The following is a 13595-nucleotide window of genomic DNA, read 5'->3' on the forward strand; positions in this document are numbered from 1 at the left end:
TAAAGTTACCGCTTAACTGTTTTGTTCTCCCAGAAAACACTGTCAGTCACTCCGGCTACCAATGAATCCTTTCAAAAGGCACTGTACTAAATGGAAGGATTAAGTGATGGAATTGATGGAATGGAACCCAGAAAAAGGTTGTTGTCCCTGTTCACATATCAAGCAAGATTTGCCATTGACACTGCTGCAAACTCCCCTTCACCCCCCCCCCCCCCCAACCCCCATCCTTTATTCCTGAGATGTGTTCTAAAGAATGAGTTGTGTATGTATAAAAGCTGGCTGTACAGTCAGTCATTGTGTATCTCTGTGTATTGCTGTGTGCAATTGCCTGCTGTGTTTCGCCTACAAAATATACAGTCAATTCACTTTACAGTATATCTTGTGAAGCGCTTTGAGAAGTCTCGAAGACCTGATAAGGAGTTATATCAAATGCAAGGATTATTATTATCAAGTGTTGGCTTTATCATGTTAAAGAGCTGCAGTTGGCCAGACAATAACATCTGTATCATCTCAAACCTTTTAAGGAACCCTTTTTTGAGCAGATTGATCGACGTTGGCTGAGTGTCGATGTTCTGTTGGGTTCGTTTCTCTCCTCTTGTCAATCGTTGTGGTTCAGTTACACGTAATGGCATTAAGCCGTCCACCTCTGCTTCCTCTTGTCACAGTCTGCACAGTACGGTATATCTCAGCCAGTTTATCTAGCGGCTGACTATCTGAGCTGGGTTTAATCCCTGGTCTCCAGTGAGCTGTTGATCTCAAGTAGCCGGGGCTATAGATCGGGTTAGTAGTAGGTCAGGGAGTGGGTGGGGGGACACAGCTCGGTTTACACTCTTGATCTCTATGCAGTAACCCACTCCACACCCCCCCCCCCCCCCACCCCCCCCAATGCTGGAGTGTTCATGTTTCAGGTTATGACAGGTTGTAGGTCGGTTGTGAGAGACTAGAATGAGAGACAGGAGATACAGGGCATGTGGAGCCTCCCACAGTGAACGACAGCAGAAGCCCCCGACCCTCTGAGCGAGGGGAGAGATTAGCAGGAAAACAACAGGTTCTGTAAGTTCTACTGTAAGGCAATAACTGCAATCTTCTCCTCTGGTGTTGTTTGAAGGACGTGCATCTTGTCATCTCGAACTCCCTGAGAGTTGGGCGTGTCCAGTGACGAGCACCTTGTCCAAACCGGGCCGGGAATCGACGGTTGATCCGTATTGAGGGTGTTTTAAAGTTTAAATTGTGGAGTCCTGTAGCTTAATGGTTAATAACAAAATTGCAGATTGAATTCATACAAAATTCCTAAATAAACCCACTTTCACATGATGTTCTCAGCAGTTCCTTTCTCCTCCCCACATTTTCCAATAGTTTTATTTGGTGTTTAATTCAATCTTTTTAAAAGAAGAATGTTTTGTTTATTGACCAATATTTACTATCTATACTATCCAGGGAGCCGCATTGATACCAAAGATCACAGATTCCCGTAGGATTGAGAGTCTTTACAAGGCGCTGACTTGCTGAGTGCTTCCCACCTGCTAAGTTAATGCATCCAGTTTCCAACAAGATTTCTTTGGTCAGTGGTCAGCTCAGGTGAGGTGAGGCTGCCAATTTCAAGGTAGGAAACTTACGATTTAACGTAATGGGAAAGAAGAGAAAAGTGCAGTTTCTGGAGCGAAATCAGATCATGATTAACCTCTGGAAATTACATTAGTTGAAGGAGAGGTTAGTAGTTTGTGCTTTGCCTTTCACCAGGAGAGAGGTGGTGTCTGTCTGGTGAAGTCTGTCTGGCGAACGGCAGTGATACTGAGTTGTTGTTTTTATACAGGGGACAAGACTGTCTATTATAAAATTATACAACATGCCAGTTAAAGATCTTGTGAAGTCCTGTAGTGTTGTGGTTAGCGCGCTTGCTTTGCAAGCAAGAGGACCCAGGTTTGATTCCCGGGCTGGGCGAAACCTTAGCCAAGTTTCCTTACTCCACCCCCCTCTGTTTATCGAGCAGTAAGTAGGAACATGACTGTTAATCGATTGGCGGATCGTCCACAAAATACACAGTCACTCCACTTTGCAGTGTATCCTCTTTGAGACGTCTCAACAATGTGTTATGGCAATATATCAAATGCAAAGATTGTTATTATTGTCATTATAATACTATAAAGGCAAAGCCAAGCACTCACGTGGACACTGGGGGGACTGGCCTGCTCTTTCCTTGAGAATTGTTACTGTAATCGTGTAACTTGGCTTGTAATCATGTTGTTTAGCTAGGAAATTAAGGTGTGTCAGGCTGTGAGAGCAGCAGGTAAGCAGAGGAAGCGTTACCTCTTCAGAATGAATGAAGAGTTCACTCGAGTGATTTCTCCACACGGTAAAAATCCCAGGTGGATTTTAGTCATTTTCACACCAGATGCATCATGGCTTATTTTGCCCAGAATGAAGCTGACTCTAAAGATACAATCATGTGTTATGCTTGGCTGTGGCTAGTCCAGTTGTCACTGGGAAGGAAGCCTGGCCCATGATATGGGAGCACGTCACACTACGCATTACTTTGACTTGGTAACAAAAAAAATAATAATTTGATCATTCAATCCACAACCGTTTGGAGGATATTGCTATGCGCAATTGGCTGCTGTGTTTCGCACACAAAGTCCACAGTCGATCCACTTTTCAGTATATTCTGCAAAGCGCTTTGAGGCGTCTCAACGACGTGATAAGTTGTACATCTCGATGGGAGGAGTGTTTGTCTGTCAGTTGCACCTTCCTGCAGAAGCTGTGGGCTCCCGTCCCAGCAGAGCGCTCCACACCACAATCAACTAAAAATTCCCACTTTCTGTTTTGCAAATGAGACTACAGCACGAAGGAGTGTGATGTAGGTTTTAAAAGGTGTGGAGTCTGAATGAATAGCTCACACAGGGCTTTTAGTGCACACCTCTCTCTCTCTCTCTAAACTTTGACAATTGGACATTCATTGCAATGGCCTGTAGCCAGTTGTATGTATATAGAATATACCTTTAATGAGGATTTTAGGTGAGCAGCTTAACCAGCTTTGTTTATGGGGTGGGGATAAACGCTACCATTTGAGAGGTGGGATGGCTTGAAGAAAAATAAAATGTGATTGCCTTGTGTGTGTTTGTTTAACCAGTGAATACCAATCCCAAATCTGGCATAACAATAACTGAAGATAAGGTCGATCAATACCCAAGTCATGGCATTAGGGCAGAGAACAGCACAAGAAAGGATTCAAAGTGTGTTATTATAGGGTATAAATACCCACCTGAATTATATTATTATTACTAAGGGGAAATCATCTTCCCCAAATATAACACGCTACTCGTGTTCAATCTGAAGTGAAACAGTTCTTGAAAAGAAACCCTTTTATATATCAAATAAAATAATGCAGATGTTCATGACAAAACACCATACCCCACTCTTGGGGGATGTGCTTTGTGTGTGTCCGTGTAAATAATGTTTGCATGAGTTTATTTAAATGTAAAGAAAGAAGAAAATATTTATTTTCACTTGTATTTAAGCACAGAATGGTTACATTTACCCTGTAAATCTTTGATAAGGAATCATTTAGCTGTTGTTCTCTGTAATTCTCCCCCTCTTTCTGAACTCACCGCTCTCTCTCTGTTCTGTACCGTTTTCTGTTCCATTTAACTCCAAATAAATGTTTACCGTGTTTTATGTATGTCACGTTTTCTACTGGAATGTAACAGCGCATATTTTTTCTCAAAGAACCAAATACAGTTGTGAAATAAGTAGCTCTTGCCTCGTTTGTGAACATCTAGATTGCTTTAACATTGGAAGTGCGGTGGGGGGAGGAGACAAAATTCATCAGACTTTCGTTGTACATAAGTTGGTTTTGTGTTCGGTTTTAAAATGTAAAATGTTGGATTTTCTTTGCGAGCCAATCCCCTCCTACCCCTCCCCTCCCTGCCCTCCACCCCCCGATCCCAACCCCCAGCTCGGGTGCGGATCCCTGACTGTCCAGCGCCTTGGGACGTCCTCTCGACATGAACGGCACCGTGTAAATGTCATTTGTTGTTGTTTTACATCACCCGGTTCTTGCCTCTATTTCCTGCAATGTCTCAGCGGAAACGAAGGTGTGAGAGACGCTGGGATAACAGAGTGGCTTCCGGTGAAGCCATCCAACAGCTTTCACCAGTGGGAGAATCTCAAGATCCTGTTATCAATAAGGCAAGGACGTTGCTGTGTTGGGATCGTGGCTCAGTTTCGAGAAAACATTCCATGCGTCGGCCAGAAGTGCATTTGTTACCGGGTCAAGGTGTTAATTGCCCAGCTGCTGTTCCTTATAAATAAAGAGGTCGCTGGCTTGAGATCTCTCTGAAAACTTGAGACGGCAGATTTTCACAGTTGATGGAAGTTGAGGTCCTGTTGTGTTGTATTGTAAATGGAATCTGCGTTTAAATATGGGGTTGTTACCCAGTCAATATGGGGTGCTTTGAAGTCCAATTTATTATTTGCTTTGAGCTGAATGTATACATTTCAACCTTCAGATGAGATGTTAAACCCAGGTCCTGTCTGCGCCTGTTCAGACAGACCTTAAAGATCTCTGTGGTGCTGTTGGCAAAGAGAAGGGAGTTTCGCTCGCTGTCCTGTCTGACAATCCTCTGCTAAAGTCCAGCAATCTCCCCAAAGCCATTCTTCAGGTAAGGCAATGAAGACCTTGAATGCTTATAACATAATGTTATTGTGGATCCTGTAGTGTAGTGGTTAGCTCACTCACCTCGCAAGCGAGAAGACCCAGGTTCGATTCCTAGGCAGGGCGAAACCTCAGGCAAGTTTCCTTACTCTACACGCCTCTGCTTACCCAGCAGTAAGTAGGAATCCGGTTGTTAGTTGATTGGAGGATTACTTTCCGGGGGTAATAATCCCCATCTCCCCCTGTCACTCAATCCACGACTGTTTGTGGGACACTGCTGTGTGCTATTGGCTGCTTATTATTAGAGGGTCCCCAGGGCTCATTGAACAAATTGCAATAGAAGAAAACAAAGAATCAAACATGAAAAGTGTATGAAATGATGGGACAGGCACAGGACGGCACTGGCTTAGTTGCATTGCTTTAGAAGCAGTGAGTGAGAATGTCTGACATCTGCCATCTCTCAGTGTAACTGCTCAGTGTTGGTCCTGGCCACAGATGGTTGGCCTGTTTGTAAGAGAATGTTTTATGGAACTTGCTCAACAGCATTAATTCTCTGGCTGATTATTTTATATTGATCGAATTGTTCATGTGTGCTCAGGGCTCTCCACCTCTGACTAACCACACAGTAATGCTGCCTAATGTCTTCAGCAGAACTTATAATTCATCCACTGAACATTCGCTGCTGAAAGTAATTTGTACAGTGTCCAAGTGCAATGCCATCATTGCAGAAACATTTGTGGAGGCTGTAAGAGAAAGTGAGTTACAGCCTGGACAGACGGTAACTCAGGGCACCTCACAGAGGTATAGCAAGATATTGTACAACCTCGCTTTTTAGTCTTTTAAGATCCTAACGGGACTAGATAATGTAGACCATGATAAGCTGTTTTATCTTGTACTGTGTAACTGGAGGACACGGCCTGCGATTGAAGGGGGTAAATTCAGAACAAATCTGCGGAAACATTACTTCAAGTAAATATTCAGTAAACATATGGAACGGGCTTCCTAGGAAGGCGGTGCAAGCAGAAAGAGTTGATTCTTTCAAGAACAAATAAGATAGATTTCTGTTAGGGAATAATATCTTGGAAACAGCATATAGTTTGGGACACGACAAGTGTGCCAGGATGGTGGGAGGTGAACTGGATGGACTTTGGTCTTCTTTCGTCTAGCAAATTCTTACGTTGTGTTCAGAGAGTGAATTATTTTCTTGAGAGAAGATGACACAGAGGGAACCTTGTAGAGGTGTAGCAGGATATTGTTTGAGCAAAGCGACCAAGCCATGCTCACTTCACATGTGAGTTGCTGTAATTTATTGGTGAGAGTCAGGAGTGCGGAGGATATTGATTGTTGCACATTCCCAATTCTGAGGGAATGGGGCTTAGGGTTATGATTGGAAATTCTTATTCACTGATTCGCCCACAGACCACACAGTCACTCACTCCACTTTACAGTATGTCCTGTGAAGCGCTTTCAGACGTCTCGACCACGTGATCAGGCGCTGTATCAAATGCAAGGATTATTATAACAGATGATGCACTAAAATGTCTGTATTCCAAAGATCACTCTGTTCCTAGCAATAGATCAAGCTCCGAGGATACTGTTAGAGGTGAACATATTCCCATTAACTCTCTCACTATTCATCAAACATTAATAGGCTGCGGATGTGATGGGCTTGGAGCTCGGGGATAGCAGGACTGGATAAATCCATTTTGGTGCAATCATTGCATCGTCTCATATATTTGTCCGCAGGGAAGTCCAGTTCTGCACTGTATTGCCTTTGCATCCATTATCAGTTGCTACGAGAGAGACAGGCCGAGCGAAAGTGGCTCTCGTACTGAGAGGCAACAGATAACAAACCTGTGAGGTCTTTAATGGACGAGCTTTTCAGTGAGTTGCAATGCAGAAGCTCCCCCACTGGTTTGCTATTGTTACTTAGCCCCATTCTCTGTCCATCGTTGGCAATAGTAAAGAACAGTGTTCCTCAGACTACGCTGAGGGATTAAACTGCATTCATTAGTAGTTTTAAACATTAATGCTCTGTTAAAGCCGCAGTAGCTTTCATTGAAGGTCTGTTGAAGCCTTTGGTTTGTAACATTTTAGCCCAAATTTTATTGTGAATTTAAATGAAGTATCGCTCACACTGTAAAGCGAGATTCTCTCATTTTTTAAACGTCCGATGCCGCATTTAACGAAATGCACCAATTCATCAATTTGGGATAGCAGGGGCGAGTTCCCGGAGGTTAGAGCACTCGCCTCGCAGGCGAGAGGATCCGGGTTCGATTCCCGGTCAAGGCGAAACCTTAGTCGAGTTTCCTTACTCCACACACACACACACACACCTGTTTACCAGGGGTTAGTAGGAACCGGGTTGTTAGTCGATTGACATATTGCTTTCCAGGGGTAATAATCCCTTTTATATTTTAAAAAAAGTACTCAATGCTCAATTGGCTGCTGTGTTTCGCCCTCAAAATACCCAGTCGGTCCACTTTACAGTATATTCTGTGAATCAGTTTGAGACGTCTCAACGACGCGTTAAGGCTTTATATCAATTGTAAGTATTATTAACGTTGTTGATTTCATGTAGCAGATCGCCCATTCTACACGCTGCAAAGTTGCCTCGATTAAAATTGACACAACTGTTGCTTTCTCGTTGTTAATAATTAGCTTTTAAACTGTATTAGGATTTGAACTAATTAGTTTACCCACAACATCTCCGACCGAACGGTGCAGTGCGTCTGGGATTAGGGGATTTATTAATGAAAATTCTAAAGTTGATTTGATGCTTCGTTTCCTAGGATTGAGCGGAGCATCTCTTGTGCATAAAGAAAGGGTAAAGATTGTAAATATTGTGAGCTATTATCCATATTCTCTAAATACGTTAATTAGCCAAATAACAAAGGCTCCGGGAAAGGCTGCAGAGTCTTTGCAGTTTTCAGTCTCCGTCGAATCTTTCCTCTTTATTTTAGCCTCAAATGTATTGCGTCCCCTCAGTCCCTCAGTCAGAATAATGATAATAACAATCCTCGCATTTGATATAGCGCCTTTCACGTCGGGAGGACGTCCCAAAGCGCTTCACAGAACACACTGTAAAGTGAATTGACTGTATATTTGTGGGCGAACGCGGCAGCCAATTGCGCACAGCAATGTCCCACAAACAGTCGTAGATTGAAAATGACCAATTTATTATTGTTTTTGGTTTTGGAGGATTATTATTAGGCTCTGTGTGGAGTAAGGAAACTTGCCCAAGGTTTGGCCCTCTGCCTGGAATTGAACTCAGGTCTCTCACTTGCAAAGCGAGTGCTCTAAGCAGCGGGTGAGGGTACCGCCCCGACCAGCGCCAGCCCTGGGCTTGGCAACGCTGACCATGTGCCCACCGGGAGCGGTGGGTGGGGATATGTTTTATGAGGGTCAGTGCAAAAGCTTTAGGACCTCGGTTTAATGTCTTCTCGTTGGGAAACCATCTCCACCAACGCAGTGCTGTACAGGAGCGAAAGCCTGTACTATGAAGGGGTGGGGGGGGGGGGGGCTGCTGTGTGGGGGTGGGGGGCTGTGGGTGTGTGTGTGTGGGGCTGTGGCTGTGTGTGTGGGGGTCTGTGTGTGGGTGTGTGGGGGCTGTGTGTGGGGGGGCTGTGTGTGTGTGTGTGGGGCTGTGGGTGTGTGTGGGGGCTGTGTGTGGGGGTGGGGGCTGTGTGTGGGGGGGCTGTGTGTGTGTGTGTGGGGCTGTGGGTGTGTGTGGGGGCTGTGTGTGGGGGTGGGGGCTGTGTGTGGGGGGGCTGTGTGTGTGTGTGTGGGGCTGTGGGTGTGTGTGTGTGTGGGGCTGTGGCTGTGTGTGTGTGTGGGGCTGTGGCTGTCTGTGGGGCTGTGGGGGTGGGGGCTGTGTGTGTGTGTGTGAGGGGGGGGGGGGTGTGGCTGTGCTGTGGTGTGTGTGTGGGGCTGTGGGTGTGTGGGGGTGTGTGTGGGGCTGTGGCTGTGGGGGGGGGGGTGTGGCTGTGCTGTGTGTGTGTGTGGGGCTGTGGGTGTGTGTGGGTGTGTGTGGGGCTGTGGCTGTCTGTGTGGCTGTGGGTGTGTGTGTGTGGGGCTGTGGCTGTGCTGTGGGTGTGTGGCCGTTGGGAGCGCTGTGTCGCTGTGAGTGAGCGCGAGGCCGCGTTAATCGCAGTGAGTGAAGGCCTCGGCCCTGTGTGTGGCTCTCACTGTGAGGCCGTGAGTGTGAGCAGTGAGTGTGTGAGTGAGTGTGAGCAGTGTGTGTGTGTGAGTGAGTGTGAGCAGTGAGTGAGTGAGTGTGAGCAGTGAGTGAGTGTGTGAGTGAGTGTGAGCAGTGAGTGAGTGTGTGAGTGAGTGTGAGCAGTGAGTGAGTGAGTGTGTGAGTGAGTGAGTGTGAGCGGTGAGCAGTGAGTGTGAGCAGTGAGTGTGACAGGGTGAGTGTGAGCAGTGTGAGCAGTGAGTGTGAGCGGGGAGATGGTGCTCGGTGTCCGGGCGGCCTGCGGGATGGCGGGGGCGGCGGCCGTGTTGGTGGCGGTTCACAGTCACGGCCGGAGGTCGGGGGGCGGCGCGGTGCGGGCGGACACCGTCAGCTGGAGCCCGGGAGCGGCGGCGGCGGCGGCGGGAGCGGCGGCGGCCTGGGACTCCAACTGGGACAAGTGAGGCCGGGGCCGGGCCGGGGGGGGCGGTGTCGGGGCTGTGGTGTCGGTGTCGGTGGTGTCGGTGTCGGTGTCGGGGCTTTGCTGTAGTTTCCCCTCAGATTATGTTTTGGAGTATTTCAGTGAAATGGGGATTTTATTTCCTATTTTATTGTATATTTTTAGATGTGAATTTCTCGGATAATTTACTTACAGAAACATATTTCTATCCAAATTGTCACCAACGTATAGTCCTGAGACAGTTTTACTGTATTTTATATGTAACATATTCACATCTAAACTGTTGTTTATTTGTATCTTTGTTATATATTTCCTTAAATGTATACAATTCTCTGTATTTATTTATCTGTTTATATTGTATGTAATTGTTGTTTCCAACTGTATAATTGTTATACAGTAACACAGCGATCTCAGACCTACCGATTGGTGTTCGATTTGCAATCGGTGTATAATATTAATTTGAAGGTTAATGTGTAATTGATATTTATGATACGACTGATGTGTGACAATAATCCGTGTAATTGTTGCAGTGCCTTATTGTGCGGTTGAGATGTCCTCAAAGCGCTGAGTATATAGTGTATATAATACAGGAAAATTACATAGAGAAATTGGTCTTTGCTTTTCTCAATTTGGCTTCAGCGTTCGCGCACAAGTCCACAGTCACTACACTTGACAGTAAAAAAAATGTTTTGAACGCTTACTTAAGCGACATTTTGGTGTTTTGGGTGTTGTAGTGGAGTCCTGTGGCTCAGTGGTGAGAGCACTCGCTTTGCAAGTGAGAGACCTGAGTTCAATTCCAGGCAGAGGGCGAAACCTTGGGCAAGTTTCCTTACTCCTCACAGAGCCTAATAATAATCCCTCCAAAACCAAAAACAATAATAAATTGGTCATTTTCAATCCACGACTGTTTGTGGGACATTGCTGTGCGCAATTGGCTGCCGCGTTCGCCCACAAATATACAGTCAATTCACTTTACAGTGTGTTCTGTGAAGCGCTTTGGGACGTCCTCCAGACGTGAAAAGCGCTATATCAAATGCAAGGATTACTATTATTGTTATTGTACCAAATGCCAGGATTATTTAGTTAATAACGAATTAATTGTTGGTATCAATAAATTAAATCTATGAATCACGAGTTACTTTAATTGTGTTCCTGCAGCGTTGAGCTTCAGCTCCACCGTGTCCTGTCAGTGCTGTTTAAACCCATTCTATTTATTTTGTCTAAAGGCGGGATCCACATTCCCTGATCAAACCCAACAAGAAGAACAAGGAGGCAACCGAGGACGTGACTTCTCAGCTCGAAAACTACAAAGTCAAAGCCACGCGGCACATCTTCCTGATCCGGCACTCGCAGTACAACCTGAACGCCCAGACCGACAAAGAGAGGAGTCTCACATCATTGGGTCTGTACTGCTATAACGTACCGATGTGGATTTGTGGGTTGTGTTAGATACGCACCGTTGTTGTGAATCTCCGCGCAGACATTAAGTGTGAGGTTAGCACAAAGCTGCCTCCTTCGCTACCTGAGAAGTTTTGCATATTTGTGCAGAAAATTGTGTGCATCCTTTCTGGGATTTGAAGTTAGCTGCTGTGAGAACAACTTGCATTTATACAGCATCCGTCACGCAGGGCAGCATCGCAGAGCTGTTGGCCTAAGCTGCCCACTGTCGTGTCACTGAATGTCCGTTGTATTTAACAAAGAAGCAGCGTGGTCCTTGACGCTTCCAAGTAAATCAAATGTAATAAAAGATAACTTTATTTGACAATAGCATGAAAGTAACTGAGAACTGGAACCTTGCTTTGCAGGACGGGAACAGGCAGAGCTGACAGGACAGCGCCTGGCAAGTTTAGGGTTGAACTACAACGTCATTGTTCACTCCAGCATGACGAGAGCGAAGGAGACCACCGCAATCATCAGTAAACATTTACCTGGTGAGTCTCCACTTGGCACAGATCGCTCTCAGTGCGGTGGGGGAATGACTGCATTTGTGGCTACTCTGTATTTGTGTTTTTGTTGATGTATAATGTGGTAGATTTGTAGAACAGTGAGGATACATGTCGTGTGTGAGACTTCTCCGTGTGGTAACCTGCCGGCCAGTTATACCCTCGTGGGAAAAGCTTTACTGTTAAACAGAGATCTTCAGGCAGAATAATAATCCTTGCAATTGATATAACAGTACCACGTCTTTGAGACGTCTCAAATCGCTTCATAGAATATACTGTAAAGTGAATTGACTGTAATTTGTGGGCAGAAGTTCCCATAGAGTGAAAAGTAATTAACATCTTACAGGAATGAATGACTGTAATCTGCAACAGTGATCTAAGGATCATCTACTGAAGGTTCTGTGTTGCGGTTTTAGATGTGGAGATTGTGAGCTGTGATCTGCTGAGGGAAGGAGCGCCAATCGAACCTATCCCACCCATTAGCCATTGGAAACCCGAGGCCATGGTAAACGGCTGTTTTATTAAGAACAAACGTACTTTGGTGTGTGTGTGTGTGTGTGTGTGTGGAGAAAACCAGCGGAGATCAAAATAGTTAGAATTATCTGTCAGTTTGAACATAATTCAGCTCCGGCCATACTTGTAGCACATGAACATATTGAGATTCGGGATAAGAGAACAAATCCAAATGAGGAAAGGATATCCGTACGGACCTGTTAAAATATTCCTATAAAAGCAATGATGCATTTTGAACTTGTCTGAATGTTTACGTACAAAATACGTAGTCAATACACTTTATAGTGAATCCTGTAAAGTGCTTTGAGATAATAATCTTTGCACTTGAATTAACGCCTTATCACATCATTGAAACGGCTCATAAAGCTTCAGAGAATATACTGTAAAGTAACTGTTTAATGTTCTCCCAATGTAAAAGATTGCATCAAATGTGAGGTTTATTACAAGGTAATATTATTATGCTCTACTATTGCGTTATTTTGACAAGTGTGAATGAATTTATTGGTTTAGAATATTAAAAACATTGGCTTAATTGACAGATGGCTTTAAGCAGATCTGCAGGTGGTATTTTTCCTTGTGTTTATTTATCTGGATTAAACAGTTCTGATCCGCTGTGTGATATGGGTTCCTATTTAGAATGCTCTCTCTCAGCAGTATCACGAAGACGGAGCTCGCATCGAAGCTGCCTTCCGTCGCTACATCCACCGCGCTGACCTGAAACAACAGAGCGACAGCTACGAGATCATCGTCTGTCACGCCAATGTGATCCGCTACTTTGTGTGCAGGTCAGTGGTTTATCATTGTGTCGTTTTCTATATTTCAACCGGTCCCTCCTCAGGAATTTTGGCAAACACAGACCCTCATCCCAGCTCTCTGCTACAGCATGAGAGGCCCTGGACACTGCTCGGAGCAGTATCGCTTAGTACAAATCCACCAATTACTGCTCCGAGAAACACACCAAAACTAATACAATACATGTGCTCAATATAAAAAACATTGCAGAAACTCATTGCCTGCCATGCTCGAGTCTCCAAACCAAACTGAGTTATAATAATCCCTGCATTTAATATAGCACCTTATTACATTGTTAAGATGTACTCAAAAGCGCTTCACAGGATATCCTGTAAAGTGGAATGACTATGTATTGTTTCTGCGTTTTATTTGTAGTAAGTTCAGGGCCAGATTGTATCTGTGACCTAAATCACTTGTTTGTTACAGAGCCTTGCAGTTTCCCCCAGAGGGGTGGCTGAGGATGTGTCTGAACAATGGCAGTATCACTTGGCTGACCGTCCGGCCCAATGGCAGGGTGGCCCTTCGCTCATTAGGTGACACAGGCTTCATGCCCCCAGACAAGCTCACCCGCTGACACGTGGCTGCTTCTTGTTTGGGACTTTGTTTTTTCTCTCTCTTTCATTTGCACACATTCACCTGATATCAATCAGTGTGTGAGGTGTTGTGATCTGCCATCACGACCACATTGTCAGGTAATAATGGTGAGGCAATGGGAGCGAGTACCAGTCACCACCTCACTGCTCTTTGCTAAAATAATCATCAGTGATTGATTTTTAAGGGGACTTTCAATAATGTTTGCCTTTATTTCCAGTATTGGACGCTCTGTACCATTTTTTTTTGTTTAGCAGAAACTATTTTAAAATCCAGCTTCAAATGTTTTCAATGTGACTGTGGATGGAAGCAAACATCCACAGTGAGTAAAATGATTAGTCCTCATAATTTAAGATCAGCAAATGTGAAGCTTGTATCATGTCAGAGTTAAACATTGTGACTGATCTCGGCAGCAGGTTAATGTATTTTTGCAATGTAGAGTTGCACAATAAATGTTTGTAATAAACTGCT

The 13595-nt window shown here is 44.8% G+C and overlaps 1 protein-coding gene across 2 annotated transcripts; it reads left to right on the plus strand.

Moving 5' to 3' along the window:
* The first annotated feature begins 9099 nt into the window (after positions 1-9099).
* Positions 9100-13595, plus strand: pgam5 (PGAM family member 5, serine/threonine protein phosphatase, mitochondrial). 2 transcript variants are annotated; one of them, XM_042337605.1, is made up of 6 exons: positions 9100-9285; positions 10512-10687; positions 11091-11216; positions 11645-11733; positions 12393-12526; positions 12960-13595. In XM_042337605.1, exons 1-6 carry the CDS (start codon positions 9104-9106, stop codon positions 13105-13107), a joined length of 855 nt encoding a protein of 284 aa, XP_042193539.1. In that variant the 5' UTR covers positions 9100-9103; the 3' UTR covers positions 13108-13595. The 2 variants fall into 2 exon arrangements, with proteins under 2 accessions (XP_042193539.1, XP_042193540.1); XM_042337606.1 differs by having other exon boundaries at positions 12396-12526.

Source organism: Callorhinchus milii, unplaced genomic scaffold (genome assembly GCF_018977255.1).
Source record: "Callorhinchus milii isolate IMCB2004 unplaced genomic scaffold, IMCB_Cmil_1.0 Scaffold8, whole genome shotgun sequence".
NCBI classification, from domain to species: domain Eukaryota; kingdom Metazoa; phylum Chordata; class Chondrichthyes; order Chimaeriformes; family Callorhinchidae; genus Callorhinchus; species Callorhinchus milii.

Excerpts from the sequence above, each read along its gene's own strand:
- pgam5 (XM_042337605.1), top strand. The coding sequence starts at position 9,104 with ATGGTGCTCGGTGTCCGGGCGGCCTGCGGGATGGCGGGGGCGGCGGCC. Across the intron at positions 10,688-11,090 it reads GAGGAGTCTCACATCATTGG|GACGGGAACAGGCAGAGCTG; the intron begins GTCTGTACTGCT and ends CTTGCTTTGCAG. Across the intron at positions 12,527-12,959 it reads ATCCGCTACTTTGTGTGCAG|AGCCTTGCAGTTTCCCCCAG; the intron begins GTCAGTGGTTTA and ends TGTTTGTTACAG.